This window comes from Aquarana catesbeiana, linkage group LG02 (genome assembly GCF_042186555.1).
Source record: "Aquarana catesbeiana isolate 2022-GZ linkage group LG02, ASM4218655v1, whole genome shotgun sequence".
NCBI lineage: Eukaryota > Metazoa > Chordata > Amphibia > Anura > Ranidae > Aquarana > Aquarana catesbeiana.
In genome coordinates, this window is record NC_133325.1 from 380,380,586 (window position 1) to 380,401,242 (window position 20,657).

Consider the following 20,657-nt stretch of genomic DNA (forward strand, 5'->3'; position numbering starts at 1 on the left):
TGGCTAGGCCACACCAGGACCTTGAAATGCTTCTTACAAAGCCACTCCTTCGTTGCCTGGGTGGTGTGTTTGCGATCATTGTCATGCTGGAAGATCCAGCCATGTTTCATCTTCAATGCCCTTGCTGATGGGAGGAGGTTTGCACTCAAAATCTCATGATGCATGACCCCATTCATTCTTTCATGTACATGGATCAGTTGTCCTGTTCCCTTTGCAGAGAAACAGCCCCAAAGCATGATGTTGCCATCCCCATGCTTCACAGTAGGCATGGTGTTCTTTGGTTGCAACTCAGCATTCTCTCTCCTCCAAACACGATGAGTTGTGTTTCTACCAAACAGTTCTACTTTGGTTTTATCTGACCATATGACATTCTTCCAGTCCTCCTCTGGAACATCCAAATGCTCTCTAGCAAACCTCAGATGGGCCCGGACATGTACTGGCTTAAGCAGGGGGACACGTCTGGCACTGCAGGATCTGAGTCCCTGGTGGCGTAGTGCATTACTGATGGTAGCCCTTGTTACGTTGGTCCCAGCTCTCTGCAGGTCATTCACTAGGTCCCCCCATGTGGTTCTGGGATTTTTGCTCACCGTTCTTGTGATCATTTTGACCCCACAGGGTGATATCTTGCTTGGAGCCCCAGATCGAGAGAGATTATCAGTGGTCTTCCATTTTCTAATTATTGCTCCCACAATTGATTTCTTCACACCAAGCTGCTTGCCTATTGCAGATTCAGTCTTCCCAGCCTGGTGCAGGTCTACAATTTTGTTTCTGGTGTCCTTCGACAGCTCTTTGGTCTTCACCATAGTGGAGTTTGGAGTGTAACTGTTTGAGGTTGTGGACAGGAGTCTTTTATACTGATAACAAGTTCAAACAGGTGTCATTAATACAGGTAATGAGTGGAGGACAGAGGAGTCTCTTAAAGAAGAAGATACAGGTCTGTGAGAGCCAGAAATCTTGCTTGTTTGTAGGTGACCAAATACTTATTTTCCACCACAATTTGCAAATAAATTCTTTCAAAAATCAGACAATGTGATTGTCTGGATTTGTCTCCACATTTTGTCTCTCATAGTTGAGGTATACCTATGATGACAATTACAGGCCTCTCTCATCTTTTTAAGTGGGAGAACTTGCACAATTGGTGGCTGACTAAATATAAATACTTTTTTGCCCCAAAATATATATATATATATATATATATATATATATATAACATCTTCCGAATGTAGACTGAAATCAAATTTGAATAGAAAAGACTGGAATATAATAGAAAATAATAGAACAGAATAGCATAGAATAACAATAGAACAGAATAGAATAAAATATAATCTATATATTATATTTTATTCTATTCTGTTCTATTGTTTTTCTAGTCTATTCAAAACAGAATAGAAAAATATTATATATATATATATATATATATATATATATATATATATATATATATATATATCTGTTTTGAATAGAAAAGATTAGAATAGAAAAACAATAGAACAGAATAGAATAAAATATAGTATATATATTATTTTTTTTCTATTCTGTTCCGTTGTTTTTCTATGCTATTCTTTTCTATTCTATTCTAAACTTTTCTACTCAAATTTGAATTCATTCTATACGAAATTCCAATTTCAGAAGATGGCTTCTGAAATTCGAATTTCGTATAGAATGAATTTGAATTTGAATAGAAAAGATTAGAATAGAAAATAATAGAAAAGAATAGACTAGAAAAACAATAGAACAGAATAGAATAAAATAAAAATAAAAAAATAGAATAAAATATAATATATATTATTTTTTATTCTATTCTGTTCTATTGTTTTTCTATGCTATTCTTTTCTTTTCTATTCTATTCTAAACTTTTCTACTCGAATTTGAATTCATTCTTTAAGAAATTCAAATTTTCGGAAGATGGCTTCTGAAATTTGAATTTTATATAGAATGAATTCGAATTTGAATAGAAAAGATTAGAATAGAAAAGCATAGACTAGAAAAACAATAGAACAGAACAGAATAAAATATAATTTACAGTCAGGTCCATAAATATTGGGACGTCGACACAATTCTAATCTTTTTGTCTATAGAATATAATAGACAAAAATAGCATAGAAAAACAATAGCACAGAATAGAAAAAAATATAATATATTCTATTCTAATCTTTTCTATTCAAATTCATTCTGTACCAAATATATATATATATATTATTTTTTTATATTCTGTTCTATTGTTTTTTCTATTCTAGTTTCTAGTCTTTTCTATAATGCCCCGTACACACGGTCGGACATTGATCGGACATTCCGACAACAAAATCCTAGGATTTTTTCTGACGGATGTTGGCTCAAACTTGTCTTGCATACACACGGTCACACAAAGTTGTCGGAAAATCCGATCATTCTGAACGCGGTGACGTAAAACATGTACGTCGGGACTATAAATGGGGCAGTAGCCAATAGCTTTCATCTCTTTATTTATTCTGAGCATGCGTGGCACTTTGTGCTTCGGATTTGTGTACACACCATCGGAAATTCCGACAACGGATTTTGTTGTCGGAAAATTTTATAGCCTGCTCTCAAACTTTGTGTGTCGGAAAATCCGATGGAAAATGTGTGATGGAGCCCACACACGGTCGGAATTTCCGATAACAAGATCCTATCATGCATTTTCCGTCGGAAAATCCGACCGTGTGTACGGGGCATTATGGGGCATTTTCCTTTCAGTAAGTGAAATGCATGCTCAATCGGATTCAGGTCAGGTGATTGACTTGGCCATTGCATAACATTCCACTTCTTTCCCTTAAAAAACTCTTTGGTTGCTTTCGCAGTATGCTTTGGGTCATTGTCCATCTGCACTGTGAAGCGCTGTCCAATGAGTTCTGAAGCATTTTGCTAAATATGAGCAGATAATATTGCCCGAAACACTTCAGAATTCATCCTGCTGCTTTTGTCAGCAGTCACATTATCAATAAATACAAGAGAACCAGTTCCATTGGCAGCCATACATGCCCACGCCATGACACTACCACCACCATGCTTCACTAATGAGGTGGTATGCTTTGGATCATGAGCAGTTCCTTTCCTTCTCCATACTCTTCTCTTCCCATCACTCTGGTACAAGTTGATCTTGGTCTCATCTGTCCATAGGATGTTGTTCCAGAACTGTGAAGGCTTTTTTAGATGTTGTTTGGGAAACTCTAATCTGGCCTTCCTGTTTTTGAGGCTCACTAATGGTTTACATCTTGTGGTGAACCCTCTGTATTCACTCTGGTGAAGTCTTCTTTTGATTGTTGACTTTGACACACATACACCTACCTCCTGCAGAGTGTTCTTGATCTAGCCAACTGTTGTGAAGGGTGTTTTCTTCACCAGGGAAAGATTTCTTCGGTCATCCACCACAGTTGTTTTCCAGGGTCTTCCGGGTCTTTTGCTGTTGCTGAGCTCACCGGTGCATTCTTTCTTTTAAAGGATCTTCCAAACAGTTGATTTGGCCACACCTAATGTTTTTGCTATCTCTCTGATGGGTTTGTTTTGTTTTTCCAGCCTAATGATGGCTTGCTTCACTGATAGTGACAGCTCTTTGGAACTCATATTGAGAGTTGAGAGCAACAGATTCCAAATGCAAATAGCAAACATGAAATGAACTCTGGACCTTTTATCTGCTCCTTGTAAATGGGATAATGAGGAAATAACACACACCTGGCCATTGAACAGCTGAGCAGCCAATTGTCCCATTACTTTTGGTCCCTTAAAAAGTGGTAGGCACATATAGAAACTGTTGTAATTCCTACACCGTTCACCTGATTTGGATGTAAATACCCTCAAATTAAAGCTGAAAGTCTGCAGTTAACGCATATCTTATTTGTTTCATTTCAAATCCATTGTGGTGGTGTATAGAGCCAAAAAGATTAGAATTGTGTCGACGTCCCAATATTTATGGACCTGACTGGATAGATAGATAGATAGATAGATAGATAGATAGATAGATAGATAGATAGATTCTATTACTTTATTACTTTATATTCTATTGTATTGTATTTTTTAGAAAATCGTTTCCTATTTTTTTTTTTTCGATTCGAAACAAAACTAAATGAAACTAGTGGTGCAACAACACTGATCCGCGTTCTACATTTACTACTGGGAGGGGTTAACTTTCCTTGGACATACAGAGTCACCACCGCCACTCACAAAAGGAGCGAGAGACAAGGGGGAACGCTGGGACACCACCCCCTGGGCAGCTTTACTGTTGTGGCTTAGGCTGGGTCAACTGAATGGGGTATTTCACTCCCTGACTTTGCTGAGGGTTTTGTATCTGGGCAGGGGCTTGACTATTTTGTTGTTGATTGAAAGGTTCATATGGGCATTGATTTCTCCAGTGGTCCTCCTGTCCGCAGTTGAAACAACTGGCTCTGGACTGCTGAGGACCCCTAGAAAATCCTCTTCCCCACTGCGCACCATTACCATGGGGAGGCATTTGCTGTGCCCCTCCATGGTAATGGGCACTTACGTTTTTTTTTCTTTGCTATATCAAAACATCCTGCAACATCCCTTTCTGTTAATGTTTTCTGAAAAACACCCAAAGTACTTGTTTGCTATTCAGAAATCATTTGCCTGACCATTAAGCCCATCTGTGGTTTCAGGTTAGAGATGTAAGTCTGAATCATCAGACTAGTCATATCTGCCTGCAAGGATAACCCAGCCTCTTGAATCCAGGTATCCATGAATCTCTTCCAAAAATACAATACTGATTCACTTGACTTTTGTTTGCCCGCTATAGCAGTGGGGAGGGAAGACTTAACATATTTTTAAAAGCACCTGTCATTTCTTTCTCAATTTCTTCCCACATTTTCTTCCTACCATCTTCAGTGTTAAGCCCATAATCTGCTGCTTTGGTGTCACCGTCTTGTGTTACAGCTATAGTCGGGACATGAACCCAGTTCCATGCAGTTGTGTGTCCGATTATTCCATCAATAATCAGGTTCATGTCTTCTTCTGTGTAAGAGCTATATCTTCTTTTGTGAGACTGGGATAGATTTTGTTTGTGTATGGTGGAGGGTTAAATGGAAGGAGTGGGGCAGTTGGGTCTGATCTTTTTATCTGCATTTTCCTTGTGCTTCCTCTCATAATCCTCCCCACCTAAACATTTGTTGGGTTACTTTTGTTTCTTATTATCCCCCTGGAACCAATATGGGTCACATTCTAACCAGTTCTCCCCTCCCTGTTTCATATAAGTCATGTCCCATTGTGGGTACCAGGAAAATGCCTTTTTTTATCTCTTATCTCCTAGACATAATCCTTTTACCATGTCTATGTGAAATTCACCATTATCACCACCCCGGGGGAAAAGATCGGAGCTATGCATAGTGTCAGTCCACCCCGATAGATCTGATACCCAGGGGACTATGAACTCACAATCCGTACCACAAACCCTAGCTACATAATCTTTACATGGTCCCCAGGGTTGGGAGGAGGGGGAGGAACTTCTTTACCATATTTTTAACCCATATTGACAGTGGGGAACGACTGTCTTACCTTACAATTGTCTGATCCACACAACAAATTATCTTATATTTCTAAGCGACAGAAAGAATAAATAGAAAAGTTTTAGGCCGCGGGGGATTTACCTCATAGACTATTCTCCTTCCCAAAAGGAGTAAACAGTACTGTTTGAATATTTGTGTCCTCCCAAAGGACTTTGTAAGGTCTGCCAAAGGCCTTTTTCTATATTTGTGTGCTTCCCAAAAGGACTTTCAGGACTACCAAAGACCTTTTTCTATATTAGTCAATGTAGGCATGGTCCGTCTCCTTTCTATACAATTTAAATGGTTCTAAAGCCTTATCAGAGCCACGGCAAGGAAACAATTAGTCAGAAAAGACAAATTCACTTACCGTGGAATAACTGACTGCTTTAATCGGGACGAGCCCCCATCTGATAGCATAGATTACTGGATAGCCGACCACCCTCCCTTGGTAATCCACAGCAACCCCGTCAGAATTCTGGAGACCCCAATGATACACAACAGGCAGCTTTCATGTGCAAAGTGAGTCTGAACTCTTTATTAAGAATGAAATATTTATATGTGAATTACAACACAGAGAGGAGGGGTAAACTCGCTCCTGAGTTTCTAAGGGTTAACAAGACTTCTACAGAGAGATTTTTTCATCATTAATTTTAAGCAGCTGAAAGGAATTTACAAAGATAGCTTATATGCATAGACTAACTACCTAGAATCGGCCTAAACACAATGAGTCATACAGTGGGGGTTCTAATTAAAACTTGGCTCAAACAAAAAAGTCTAAAACCCGAACGAGAAAGAAGTGTAAGATAAGGCACGTTCATTCTTTAAAAACAAGCTCATAGAATGGAGGGGAGATTACAAAATGGAGTTACAGTTGATCATATGCTCTATTGCAGGGGCGTGTCCTATGCCTACATACTTTTGCTAGTAGGTGTCTCTCATTCCCATCTCAAAAAGTTGGGAGGTATGCCTAAACAGCGTGTTATGGCAGGAAGTTTTCCTTAACACATCATAAACCGTCATGTACTGATGATTTAAGTGTGCCTGGGTTCACTCTTTTTCGGACCGCCCCAAGCAGATATACTGCTGCAAGATGGCTGCTTTGTTCTGGATCACATACCTGTACATTATAAGCGCTTCCGGGTGGGGGGTGCGCACACGCACCCACCGCCCCAGCTGTGCTGGGATTTTTACAGCACAAGACAATCAGTGGGCATGGCCAATGATTGATTACCAGCACCCACCAATCGGCTCCGTCATTCAAGGAAGGGAGCTCTGTGTTGTAAACAACATGGATCTCTGAACACCGCCAGGCGATGTTGTGTTTTATTAGTAGGAAAAAATAGCAAATAAAAGCAGCATATAATACAAAATTTAAACATTCTTATGCACACATTTAACCCCTTGATCACTCCTAGATGTTAACCTCTTTCCAGCCAGTGTCATTATTACAGTGTATAGTATTAGCACGCATCAGTGTCACTATTGATGTCGCTGTCAGTTACTGTACCCCCTAGCCAGCGTAAGCTAGTGCCAGATTGCCTGCTAAACTATTACAGTCCTACTATACGTTGCTGATCACCACCAATACTAATATAAGAAAAAAAATTATTAAAACCCCAGCATCTATACCAAATGCAAACCAAACAATATACACTTATTGGGATTTTTTTTACCAAAGACATGTAGCAGAATACACTTTGGCCTAAATTCATGATGAAATTTGATTTTGTTAATTTTTTTATGGGACATTTTTTACAGCAGAAAAAAACGTCTTTTTTAGTTTATATCACAAAAATAAAAAACCCAGTGGTGATCAATTGACACAAAAAGAAAGCTTGATTTGTGTGATTTTATTTTTAAATAAAAATTTAATTAATGTACAGTGTTGCATGACTGTGCAATTGCCAGTTAAAACCTGTATGGACAGCTAAACAACTATTGAATTTTTTTTTTCTTTTTTTTTAGGGCTTATTAGTGTTGTGGAGCTGGGAGGACATTCCGTTCTCATGGAGTTGTCAACAATTACTTTATTGGTATGATGGTCACTATTTATGCATTCTTATGCCCCGTACACACGGTCGGATTTTCCGACGGAAAATGTGTGATAGGACCTTGTTGTCGGAAATTCCGACCGTGTGTAGGCTCCATCACACATTTTCCATCGGATTTTCCGACACACAAAGTTTGAGAGCAGGATATAAAATTTTCCGACAACAAAATCCGTTGTCGGAATTTCCGATCGTGTGTACACAAATCCGACGGACAAAGTGCCACGCATGCTCAGAATAAATAAAGAGATGAAAGCTATTGGCCACTGCCCCGTTTATAGTCCTGACGTACGTGTTTTAAGCCACCGCGTTTAGAACGATCGGATTTTCCGACAACTTTGTGTGACCGTTATGCAAGACAAGTTTGAACCAACATCCGTCTGAAAAAATCCTAGGATTTTGTTGTCGGAATGTCCGAACAAAGTCCGACCGTGTGTACGGGGCATAACACTTATTAGCCTATGTAAAGCAGTATTAGACCAAAAAAAAAAAAATCATATATTGCAACTTACCAATCCTTAGATGTGGTTGTTCATAGGTGCAGTTAGCTTGCCTGCCGCTAGATGGCTCTGTTCCCAGCATACAGTAGTATGATAAATTGGTGCCCATATAAATACCAGCTGTCCGTGGAACCTAAGTAGTCGGGACAAACACCCAGTCACTGCTAAGATGTATTCCCTTACATAGCTGATCTAAAGGGCCATTTGCAGGGTTGAAGTCCCAAGCAAGGTGGAACAGCATTTGTGAGCAGTGGGTAAAGCTTGGGCCAAATATGCCATCTGGCATAGGTATATATAGGGAAGTGGTCCCAAATCTGTCTGTGGTGCTCCCAAGGACAGGAGGCTAAATGGGAAGAGGAATATGATCAATATGGTGGACGGTACCATCAGAAATAGGTGGATAGTTTTCCTATTCTAGAAAAAGCAGGGTGGGGACTTGTGAAATTCGGTGCCAACAACTGCCCAATCATTGCCTTCCATACATGGTAGCTGCCTTAGTTTTTTCTTTTAGGCTTGTTTCCCTTTATTTTGCTTGGTGATCCTGCCAGTAACATACTTACTTTCTTAGGGCTTCTGCATTTTGGATAAAGTAATAAAGCAGACACCTTTGTACATCAACATCGTCAGTCTGGGGAAAGGTTAGTGTTAGACTAGCAGATTTAGATAGAATTGGCTAACAAATAGAAGCTGAACACGTTATAAGCAATTACAGTAAACTTTTTTTTTCTTTTGGGATAAATGTTTTCCTTAAGTGAATAAAAGCTGACCATTGTAAGCACACCTGTCAGTGGTAAATAATTTATCTCACTCCTATGACTGCTACTTTATCTGGACAGCTTGGTCTGTTAAAGCAGCAGTCCCCAACCTTTTTGGCACCAGGGACTGGTTTTCACGGCAGCCAATTTTCCCAGGGACCGAGCATGGGGGCAGTGTCCACAGTCCCCCTTTACATCACAGTTGCCCCTTTAAGGCAGTCCCACAGTATCCTCGGTTGCCCTTCACATCACAGCCATTTACATTACAGTGCTCCTTTACAGTGCAGTCCCCTTTACATCACAGTAAACCTTTTCAGTAATGTAATGTGGACTGCTTTGTAAAGGGGGCGCTATGATGTAAAGGGGACTTCTCCTAAGGGGCACTGCAATGTAAGGGGGGGGGGGGTCTGTGATGTAATGGGGACTGCACTGTAAAGGGGCACTGTGATAAAAAGGGGATTGAACTGTAAAGGGGCACTGTAATGATTACAGTGCCTCTGAGGCAGCCGGTGTGTCCAGCAAAACTGCTCAGGGCTTCTATCTGATCCATTGCACTCCCAGAGCCCCAAGGAACTTCCATCTTTCTACCAACGAGACTGGATTTGGCAAACACCATGATAAAAAGGCATTTCATAAGATTTTGCAACCTACTGGATTTACCTAAGGTGGCTAAGTATTTTGCCTTTACTGTTTATGTGTGGGTAATCAGCTGATGTCTCCATGACTGTATATTATGCTACAATGACTCATGTTTACAAAGGATTCTTGATAAAAATAAATAACATTTGCCTGTTGTGAAGCACATACAAGATGGCATATGGAGGAGTTATGTTTCCTTTATGATATCAGAAATACTTTCTGTAGAGTTTCCACCTACCGATACCCTTACTGAAAGTTACCGAATTTATAAGAGAATGGCTAAGTATTGCCTCTTTGTTTGCATGTGGGTAACTAGCTGATGTCTCTATGATAATGTAGCACTCTCTAGTGGGTGCTAGAAATAGTGTAGGTTGTGTTAGAGTAGGTAACTTTAGTTTAGCTCAGGGCTAAGCCTGAGCTGTGGAATCTGGGTCAGGGTTTAATGGGCAAGAGAATAGGAGGAGCTGCCTGAAATATTTATGAGGCCTCAGCCAATCCCCAGTAGTGGGCTGGCATGGGGAGAAGACAGCACTGCTGGGGACTAACATGGGGGAAGACTGACACATGTAGCCTTGTCTCCCTGATGACAGCTGTGGGCTTAAGTCTTAATCCTTCCCCAGGAGATCTCCTGAAGAGTCAGCCAGGTGGGCTGGTGAGAGTCAGCCGGGTGGGCTGGTGAAGATTCAGTCTGGAGGACTGGTGTGGAGAAGTTAGCCTGGAGGGCTAATGAAAAAGGGGCAGCTGCAGTGGCAGTGCCTGAAGAGGTGATGCTGGGAACAGTAGCCACAGAAGGAAAAGTGCAAGCTGTTTCACTGACATGTTGCTACACAACAAGGGGCAAACTTGTTGTGTGGTAAACTAAAATAAACCTTACTAGCAATGTCTTGGACAGATTTCTAATTCATATTGTATTTTCTTTAACAGATTCCCATTGGCTTTTGTACAGCTGCCAGTGTCAGAGTTGGAATGGCTTTAGGAGCCGGAGACATCGAGCAAGCCAAAACGTCTGCTAAAGTTGTACTTTACTGTACAGGTATTTGGTTTCTGTGAGCATGACTCTTGGTTTTCCTTTTCCCTGGTTTCTGCAACATGTATACTCTCAATTTTTGTGTTTCCTCTTGTATTTTCATGTGAGCATAGTTGCAATTACAAAAAAGATGTTTTTTATTTATTTTTATTTTTTTGGGTGTAAATTACTTGTAGGTGTCAACTGGCTGTCCACATAGACTTATATTTTGGTTGCACCTACAATAACTATCTTTATTTTATAGCTGCAATGTTTCCCAAAATGTTCTTGATTGTGTACCACCACCATGGTACACAATCAAGTTTCACTAGTAAGGACAACATCCACCATAAACCTGCTCATAAATATAAATGGAAATGAATTTGTTATATATGAAAAAGGTGCTTTTTCATATATTTTTTCATATACTCTCAGAGCTCGGTGAGCAGAGAGCCAGTGACTGCCAGTCACCGGCTCTCTGCTTTGCCCTCCTCATTGCTCACTGTAGCACTGGGCTGTGGGGGGGGGGGGCAGGAGCAGCCAGCTCAGTCTCTCAGCGGCTCACTGAGAGGCTGAGCTGGGAGTCAGTCAAGGCATGTGGGCGGATCTCGACTATATGGTCACGATGGAAGTGGTGCTGGCTGTTATGTCCTTTAATAGATAAGGCACCTCATCCCAAAGGTAAATTACAAAGGGGAGCAATGGTAAGGGGATTATAGCAGTGCCAGTAACAAAATAATACAGACTATATATTTAAAAGTATAACATTTTATTACAATGAATTAAAAAAAAACATTGGTACAATATATAGAAACACATATACAAAAAATATAGTAAGCGAGCAAGTAGGCAATCTACAGGCCGAAAGGATAGTGGCCAGGAAGGTAATAGCAGGTCACTTCTTCCCTACTAGTTTCTCTAAAGCATTGGCTTCATCAGGAGAATAGAATACAAGAGAGTATATACATTGCTCTGAAAAAAGAAAAAAAAAACAAAATAATTAATGAAAAAGAAAACACAAGAAAAAAATCCATACTAAACAGATGCGTATTATTGAATGATTAGGAAACACGATAACATATGTCCAAACCCTTTCCCCCACGTAATCACACCATCACCGCCTCACAAATAGTGGGAAAAATCCCATAAACCCAATATATCAACCAAACGTAACCCAATAGCCCCAAAAAGCATGGTCAGTGCGGTCTAATTCCAAATTGAGCAGCAAGCCAAGTGGCCACACTATGGCTGCAGAGGGCCAAAGGAAGACCTGATAAAAACTGAAAAAAATTAAAATAAATAATATATAAAATAGAAACAGAATGGCTCAGAAAGAGTTCATGTCAATGTCATAGAAGGATCTAAATAGCCTCAATACATACCAAACTCTTCAAAATTATATAGAGAAAAGGGTAGCTGTAATCATCAAGGGTGAGTGGTCCGTCCAGCAAAGGGCATGTGCATAGGTGGACTTAAAAAGAAGGTTACTAAATAGAAGCAAAAATGAAAAAAAAAAAAAAAACAGGGGTGGTGGTATGTAAAATAAATCAGAATAAATTGAATAAACTACATACAAAATAAGAAACCCTATCCACTGCTGAAAGGTAACAGGTCATGCAGCAGGCTTTAAAGTAATAAAGATAGGTGGGAAACCGTAGTGGAGGACAGAGCCAGGTGTAAATGGCCAAAAATGTCCAAACACACAGCATTCACAAACCTAGTCAGAAAAAATGATATCAAATTAACTAAAGTGGGTAAAGAGTGTTTACATCAAGTACCTATCAGCTGTGAGAAGATAGGGGTCAACCAGACAAAGCTTCCACGGAAAACTACCTTCAATATAATTATGCAGCGTATTAGCACCCCAGTGGGTCAGCAACTGACAACCAGCCTGGCTGGTTGTCAGTTGCTGACTTACTGGGGCGCTGATACGCTGCATATTTATATTGAAGGTAATTTTCTGTAGAAGCTTTGTCTGGTTAATATAGATTTTTTTCTTGTGTTTTCTTTTTTCATGAATTATTTTGTTTTTTTTCTTTTTTCAGAGCAATGTATTTACTATTCTATTCCCCTGATGAAGCCAATGCCTTGGCGAAACTAGTAGGGAAGAAGTGACCTGTTATTACTTTCCTAGCCACTATCCTTTGGCCTGTAGATTGCCTACTTGCTCCCTTACTATATTTTTTGTATATGTGTTTCTATATATTTTACCAATGTTTTTTTTAATTCATTGTAATAAAATGTGATACTTTTTAATATATATTCTGTATTATTTTGTTACTGGCACCGCTATAATCCCCTTACCGTTGCCCCCCTTTGTATATGGTCACGATCCTTACTGAGCCTGGACCAGATCTGTGACTTCAGCTAACAGTGGGCTTCAGCCCACTATCTGCTGAAAAAGGGTCACAGGAGTGCAGAACGAACTGCACTCCTGTGATCCACAGGAAATGTACTTCACCTTTAAGGCATAGATGTACAGCACCAAATCAACATGTAAGGAGGCTTTATCCTTAGGTGGGGGAGCAATGTTACCTGCTGGAGTGGCCTACACATGCCTGCAGTTAGGTCCATAATAGTGATGGGCCAAAAAGAATGTGTGGGGGTGGTGCTTAGTGCAAGCTCTGACACTATTTGAAAGTGTGGGAACTTTGCTATTCTGAGAGCTTGACATTCGACCACAACAGGAACGTATGGGAGCCCACAGCAGAATTTGCTTCATACCTGCAGCGGTTTGGACCACCTGACAATGTAAAACCTCCATGCTAATAGAAATGTGACATTCTAGGAGTGCCTTTTTCTAAACAATAATAACTCACTGACTAGTTTCACTTGCTACCTGGAAATGTATGCAAAACTGCTTCATTACCCAAAACTATTTTTAGTTTTGTATAGAATATGGAATAATTAGAATGCCTGTTAGGATTGTATTACTACCTAAGATTCAGTTTTAGAGAATTGTTCTCATTTCCTGGTAACACCATTTCTATTTCCACATATCGTCACATTTTCTGTCCTGGTGTTTCACAAGACAGGAAGTAGGGGAAAATCTAAAACACAGGCACAGACAGAAATATAAATCAATTTTTTAGTAAAGGAGAGGAAGGCTAGAACCTCTGCCAGCTTTTTATTGTTTGTGTTCCTGTTGCAGATTTCCCCTCACTTCCTGTGTGATGAAACTGTTATCACTGTAACAGTGAGGGGAATCTATTGGAACCTTGAATAGTAGTAAAAACCTGCCAAAGGATTTTAATCCTTCCCCACTCCATCAAAAACAAATGTTTTGGCTAGACATACACCTTACTTATCCTCTTTTTCTTTCTGTAATTTTCTGTAATTGTTGTATTTTGCACATTTTTTCTGAATGATACTTATCTCAGCAGTTAACCAAGGGTATAATTTCAGTTTTGGATAGAACGGGCAAGGGTTAGAACCTCTGTCATGATTTTATGCTGTCTGTGATCCCAATAGAGCAATTCACCCCTCTAGTTTTCATGGTAACCATTTTTATGGGACCTGGACAGCAAAATAAAATAAATTAACAAAGGTTCTAACACACACTATCCAAATAAAATGAATGGCTGAAGATGCACATCAGTAGGCAGGCATAGAACATACGTATTTGAAAAAACATTAAGTCTTGCATTTATCGTCATTTGTTTTCAATTATGCAATTTTCTTCGGCTTGGTATACCACTTCTGATTTGGTTCCTGTTATTTGATGTATTAGTGGGCATATACCAAGAAGTTCAAACATTAAATTATTTTTCAGACTAATCTGCCCTTCCTGTTTTTCAGCATTTTGTTGCTTGCTGGTCAGCTGTACTCTACTTGCACTGAAAAATGTCATCGGTTACATCTTTACAAATGATAGGTGAGTAAAATGGAGGTGAACAACTTCTTTAAATCTATTTAAATGATGATTCACTACTTTAATGATACACTATCTCACATTTGTGCAAGAGGTGTTTTTAAAGATTTTTAAACAGAAAAGTAATTCAAACACATTTTTAGCATGAGACAAAAAAAGCTATCTAGATAAAAATATATTGGAAGGCCAGCATATTTTGCCAAACACATTGGTGTAGGCAGGTGGAACTTGTGTTCCCCTTTAATTCTAATAAGACATTCCCTTATTGTGTCAGGTACTGTAGGTTCCGTCTGTTACCTCTTTAAGGTTTGGGAGGATTCTTACCAGGGTCTTTTGGAAAATGTCAGCAGTGTGAGGGGAGGAGAGTTTTTTTTTCCCCTCCATAGGGTTTTTATTTGGGGGGGGGGGGGGGGTGCCAGAGAACGCACCAGTGGAGGCTTTGGTCTATTGATACTATGAGCAGCATACTATAATAGTACAGGGTCTAAAAGTGTGGCTTCTTTTGTAGCCAATGCCCGAAATGTTCTGATCCCTAATTTGGACAATTTACCACACTATGCATGTTTGTAATCTACTTTCTACGAAATTTCAGAAAAGTTAATTTCAGAAATGCCTGGCCTCACTATTGTCACATTAACGTTACGAACTCTATTACTAAAGGTGGCAAGTCCATTTCAATTCTGAGTGGAGTCATGTTATCTGTGAAGTGTTTGGTGCAAACCTGGTCAGTCACAGAGCAGGTGATAACTGGAGCAACAGAATCCTTCCTGATGGTTGGGAGATGACCCTCTCCGGTAACATGCATCAGACGACTCAGGCCCCCCATAAAACTTGGGTCCTGAGTGTTTGGATTGGCTTTAGGAGCTCTGACTTGGACCACGAGTAAAATGTGAGCCCATGTAAGGAGTTGCTCTGGGCATAAAGGGGTTACAGAACTGTGATCAGAAGGATAAGTAAGTGGCCTATGGCCTGCATCCAAGCATGTGGTTAAAGTGTGACCTTGGCAAGAGAACCAGTCATCTGCCTGAAACTTTGTTTGCTAAGAGGGATACTCTGCTGCATGTGCTACATGTCACATGTATGGTATGAAGTGACCTGCCTACATTAGGGGGTCAGGTACAATGTCTTTGTTTTACAAAGAAATTAAAAAAAGAATTTTAAAAGTTTGCATTGCTGGGACAGAAGGGTATAAATGGCCAAAAAAAGGTTTTTACAGGGATACATCAGGCATAGTATCTTGCATATTATCAGAGGGTTCCAGATATCACAAATTTCCTCATGTTACTTGGCTAACATTAGTGAGACCAGGGGCAGGTAAAGTCTTCCAGTGCCCCAACAGGAGAGAGAATTTTATACTCATACAATAAAAGTACGAGAAAGCAAAATATGTATTTTAAATATATTTTAAAAAGGAGTAATTACAGTGGGGCAAACAAGTATTTAGTCAGCCACCAATTGTGCAAGTTCTCCCACTTAAAAAGATGAGAGAGGCCTGTAATTGTCATCATAGGTATACCTCAACTATGAGAGACAAAATGTGGAAACAAATCCAGACAATCACATTGTCTGATTTTTAAAAGAATTTATTTGCAAATTATGGGGGAAAATAAGTATTTGGTCAATATCAAAAGTTCATCTCAATACTTTGTTAAATATCCTTTGTTGGTCATGACAGAGGTCAAACGTTTCCTGTAAGTCTTCACAAGGTTGTCACACACTGTTGCTGGTATGTTGGCCCATTCCTCCATGCAGATCTCCTCTAGAGCAGTGATGTTTTGGGGCTGTCGCTGGGCAACACGGACTTTCAACTCCCTCCAAAGGTTTTCTATGGAGTTGAGATCTGGAGACTGGCTAGGCCACTCCAGGACCTTGAAATGCTTCTTATGAAGCCACTCCTTCCTTGTCCGGGCGGTGTGTTTGGGATCATGCTGAAAGACCCAGCCACGTTTCATCTTCAATGCCCTTGCTGATGGGAGGAGGTTTGCACTCAAAATCTCACGATACATGGCCCCATTCATTCTTTCATGTACACGGATCAGTCGTCCTGTTCTCTTTGCAGAGAAACCGCCCCAAAGCATGATGTTGCCACCCCCATGCTTCACAGTAGGTATGGTGTTCTTTGGTTGCAACTCAGCATTCTCTCTCCTCCAAACAAGACGAGTTGTGTTTCTACCATACAGTTCTACTTTGGTTTCATCTGACCATATGACATTCTCCCAATCCTCTTCTGGATCATCCAAATGCTCTCTAGCAAACCTCAGACGGGCCCGGACATGTACTGGCTTAAGCAGGGGGACACATCTGGCACTGCAGGATCTGAGTCTCTGACGGCGCAGTGTGTTACTGATGGTAGCCTTTGTTACGTTAGTCCCAGCTCTCTGCAGGTCATTCACTAGGTCCCCCCATGTGGTTCTGGGATTTTTGCTCACCGTTCTTGTGATCATTTCGACCTCACAGGGTGAGATCTTACGTGGAGCTCCAGATCGAGGGAGATTATCGGTGGTCTTGTATGTCTTCCATTTTCTAATTATTGCTCCCACAGTTGATTTCTTCACACCAAGCTGCTTCCCTGTTGCAGATTCAGTCTTCCCAGCCTGGTGCAGGTCTACAATTTTGTTTCTGGTGTCCTTCGACAGCTCTTTGGTCTTCAACATAGTGAAGTTTGGAGTGTGAATGTTTGAGGTTGTGGACAGGTGTCTTTTTTACTGATAACAAGTTCAAACAGGTACCATTAATACAGGTAATGAGTGGAGGACAGAGGAACCTCTTAAAGAAGAAGATACAGGTCTGTGAGAGCCAGAAATCTTGCTTGATTATAGTTGACCAAATACTTATTTTCCACCATAATTTGCAAATAAATTCTTTCAAAAATCAGACAATGTTAGGTATACGTATGATGACAATTACAGGCCTCTCTCATCTTTTTTAAGTGGGAGAACTAGCACAATTGGTGGCTGACTAAATACTTTTTTGCCCCGCTGTAGATACTTCAATTTATATAGAAAACAATGACAAAAATGGGCATTATGCTCAGTGCAGGCACAGGTTCCTGTAATTCCTTTTCCCACAATCCCCTAGGTTTCCACAAGCCCCTGAACTCCTGGCCATGCTCAGAGCAAACAAGTTTCTCTTCTCCCTCCCTCGGCAACTTAGAGAGACAGTACCTGATGAGGCAGAGGTGGCTGGGCTTGTAATTTGCCACCAGGTGTGTGGTCCTACTCTGTTATTCCTGGCATGCGAGCATCAAGACAGGAGACCAATAGCATTTAGCTCCCACAGAAGACCCTTCTACTGCAAATGGTACTGTGCCCAGTATCTGCCTCCCTGTGGTACCAGTCCTAGGACTGCTCCAGCTGCTTGCCTGTGGTGCCAGCCCAGAGATTCTTCTTGCTGTTCACCTGCATACCCAGTCCAACCAGGGACTTCGCTGTGAGAGATGCTGTCGCAGAGGCTAAGGGCAAGTAATTGTTTATGTACAATGCTGTTTACTGAAGTAGTTATCAGTCTCTAGTATCTGTGGCTACAGAGCCTTGTATAGACTGTGCAGTAATGCCATCATCTTTGAGTCACAGAGATGTTGTTCTCATGAGCTCCCGTTTGTACAAAATCTTTTCTGTACTTTATGAACTGCATGCACATCCTTTTGCCATTTTAATCCTGCTTACCTTGTTAATCGTACTCTGCACCTGCTTAGTAAGGTTAAAGTTAAAGCTACCCTCTGTCTAATCATTGACCAATTACCTATCATGTTACTCTTCCAGTGGGAGAATAGCCCCCAAATCATTGGTGTCAGTGGGATACCTGCCCCTAGTGGAAGAATAGCTTCCTAAATCATTGATGACAGTGGAACTATGGGAAACGTATTAGCTGAGTATTGAAATCATGCTTTGGAAGCTTGTTGGATACAGCAAACAGCTTAATGTTAATGGAGAAATATATTACATGGCTTTTATCATCATGGAGACAGACAACAAGACAACACAAACAAATGAACACTTAGATACAGAGGGTACTTCCTCTCAGCATCAGCAGGGATTGGTGTTTCTGGTGATGGGCTCTCATCAAAATAAACACTATGGCTTATTGTCAATTTGGGTGTAGGATTCTGTAATCCTTAGTTTGCTCGCTGTAGCCTACTAGAATGCCCTCTATGGCTCCGTTCTCCACCTTGGATCGCTTTTCACTTGTGTAGCTCACCGCTCCCTTGGGAGCTGCTGTTAGTTCATACCTTTCTGTCAGTGGCTCTTCGTTGTCCTCCCCCTGCACGAATAACATCAGCAGACAGTCCAGTAACATTTGAACACAAACTTTATTCTTTTCCTTGCAGCATTTTAGAAAAGAAGTTGCAATATTTACAGTCTATGGCTCCAGGAAGTATGAGTTGCCTCTTAATCTTTGGTTCCTTTATCAGTAGTTCTATCCTCTTCCCTTAATGAACTGACCGGTGCCTCTCTGAAAAACACCTTGGTATGTGGATGTTAGAAGTACCAGGCCTCACCTGCCTATCACGACTCCAATCCTCCCAGGTCAGTTCAGGAAAAGTCCGGGCGCATCCCGATCTACTTCATCCTTTTAGCAACTGCTTCCTGCTCTGCATGTCCAGAACCATCCCAGCCGGTAATGTCTGGCCCATTGCTTCTGGGGTTTCTTTCGGTGACTTAAGGTGATGAACCATCCAGCACTGAGGTCTCTGAACCCCCAGGCCTTCAGGTTCAAGTTCTGCTATCCAGCACTGAGAGCATTACACCCCCAGGCCTTCAAGCCTGATCCTTGCTGATCATCTTTGCAGCCTTTCTGGATTCAATTCCCATCTCCAACCACCCCAGGAAACATGTGACCTTGGTTTTTATAACAGTCCCGCCTCTGCCCAAACAAAACGATGATTGGCTCAGAGCAGTCTCCAAAAACTACTTGCCACTCTGCTTCCCCAGTCCACCCACTTTCCAGAACATTTCAGAGAAAGTGATGGAAATCTTGCAGGGCAGAGTGTAGGTGGCCACACCCTCCTCTATTCTATCAAATCTCCCAACCAAATTAACCAACCAGCTTACACCAACAGGGTAAAACACTGGCAACTTTACCTGACACTAATCCTAATTAAATGATTAGCACACACCTAAGTTGGTGGGCGCTACACTTGGAATACAGGCATATGCTTTACATCCAAACACTTTGATGTGCCCTATGCTAGGCTTTGATCAATTCCACATTTTGAATGCAGTACTTTTAATGCCTTTTAAGGGTAGTCTGTTCTGTATGTAGGTCACATTCATGACTGCTTCTCCCCAGTACTTGTGAGGTAGGTTGGCATCCAACTACATGCATTTGGCCAGTTCAATAAGAGTGATTTTTTTCCTTTCTGCTACACTGTTTTGTTGAGGAGTGTATGATGTGGTTGTCTGGTGTACTATTCTTTGTCTCTTGAGATGTGAGGCCACTTCTTCGCTTATATATTCTAATCCATTGTCAGGGCTTATTGTTCCTGGTTTGCGTTGGAATTTGTTGCTAGACATGGCAACGAACTCTTGAAGTTTCTCTGATGTTTCATTCTTGTGTTTCATCAGATAAGTAGTTGTGTACCTGGAATAATCATCAATGAAGGTCAGTAGATATCTGTTCCCGCCTGACGTAGGAGTTTTCATTGGACCGCATACGTCACTGTGTATAAGCTGCAGGGGGTGGGTAATTTTTCTTTGAGATGCCTGTGGAAGGGGAGCATGTGTGGCTTTCACTTCAATACAGCACTTGCATTTCATGTGCACTTTGCACAGCGCTATTGACAAATCTTCTGATAAGCCTCTCTTTATAATGCCCTGTATAACTTCTGGACTTCTGTGCCATAGGTGAATACATTTGCTGTGCATGTCATTAGAGACTATATTGGCTTGCTGGTCTGTGGTGATGAGCCTGTGTAGGTGATCATCCAGTTTTCCGTTTGCGAGGCATTGCTTATTATTGGGAATTGTGCATTCATCACTCTGAAATTTAACTATCAGACCGTTGATTGCAAGACTTTTCACTGATAGAAGGCTGCCTTCCAATTCTGGAACATACAGCACTTTCTTTACAAGGATACTCTGCTTGCCTTGAGGCGTAATGCAGTTCAGGAAGCTATGGCCTTTACCTTCGGCAGTGATGCTTTTCCCGTTTGCTAGGAAAACTGTCTTTTGCATTGTAATCAATGTTTGTGAAGAAGGTCTCATCGCTAGTCATGTGGCTTGTCGCACCTGAGCACCAGCCGCGTGGCTTGCCACTCTGTGTCACTTTAAAGGTGCCACTCCATGATGTGTCTGCAGTATCCTTTGTGATTGCTTTGACTCTATTTTTG

The 20,657-nt window shown here is 40.8% G+C and overlaps 1 protein-coding gene across 1 annotated transcript in view; it reads left to right on the forward strand.

Moving 5' to 3' along the window:
• Window positions 1–20,657, forward strand: part of LOC141128073 (multidrug and toxin extrusion protein 2-like) — a 373,391-nt gene that overhangs the window by 200,704 nt on the left and 152,030 nt on the right. Inside the window, exons 10-12 of the mRNA XM_073615140.1 lie at window positions 7,476–7,543; window positions 10,377–10,485; window positions 14,257–14,332. Of these exons, the coding sequence (XP_073471241.1) occupies window positions 7,476–7,543; window positions 10,377–10,485; window positions 14,257–14,332 (253 nt within the window). The remainder of the gene's footprint in view (window positions 1–7,475; window positions 7,544–10,376; window positions 10,486–14,256; window positions 14,333–20,657) is intronic.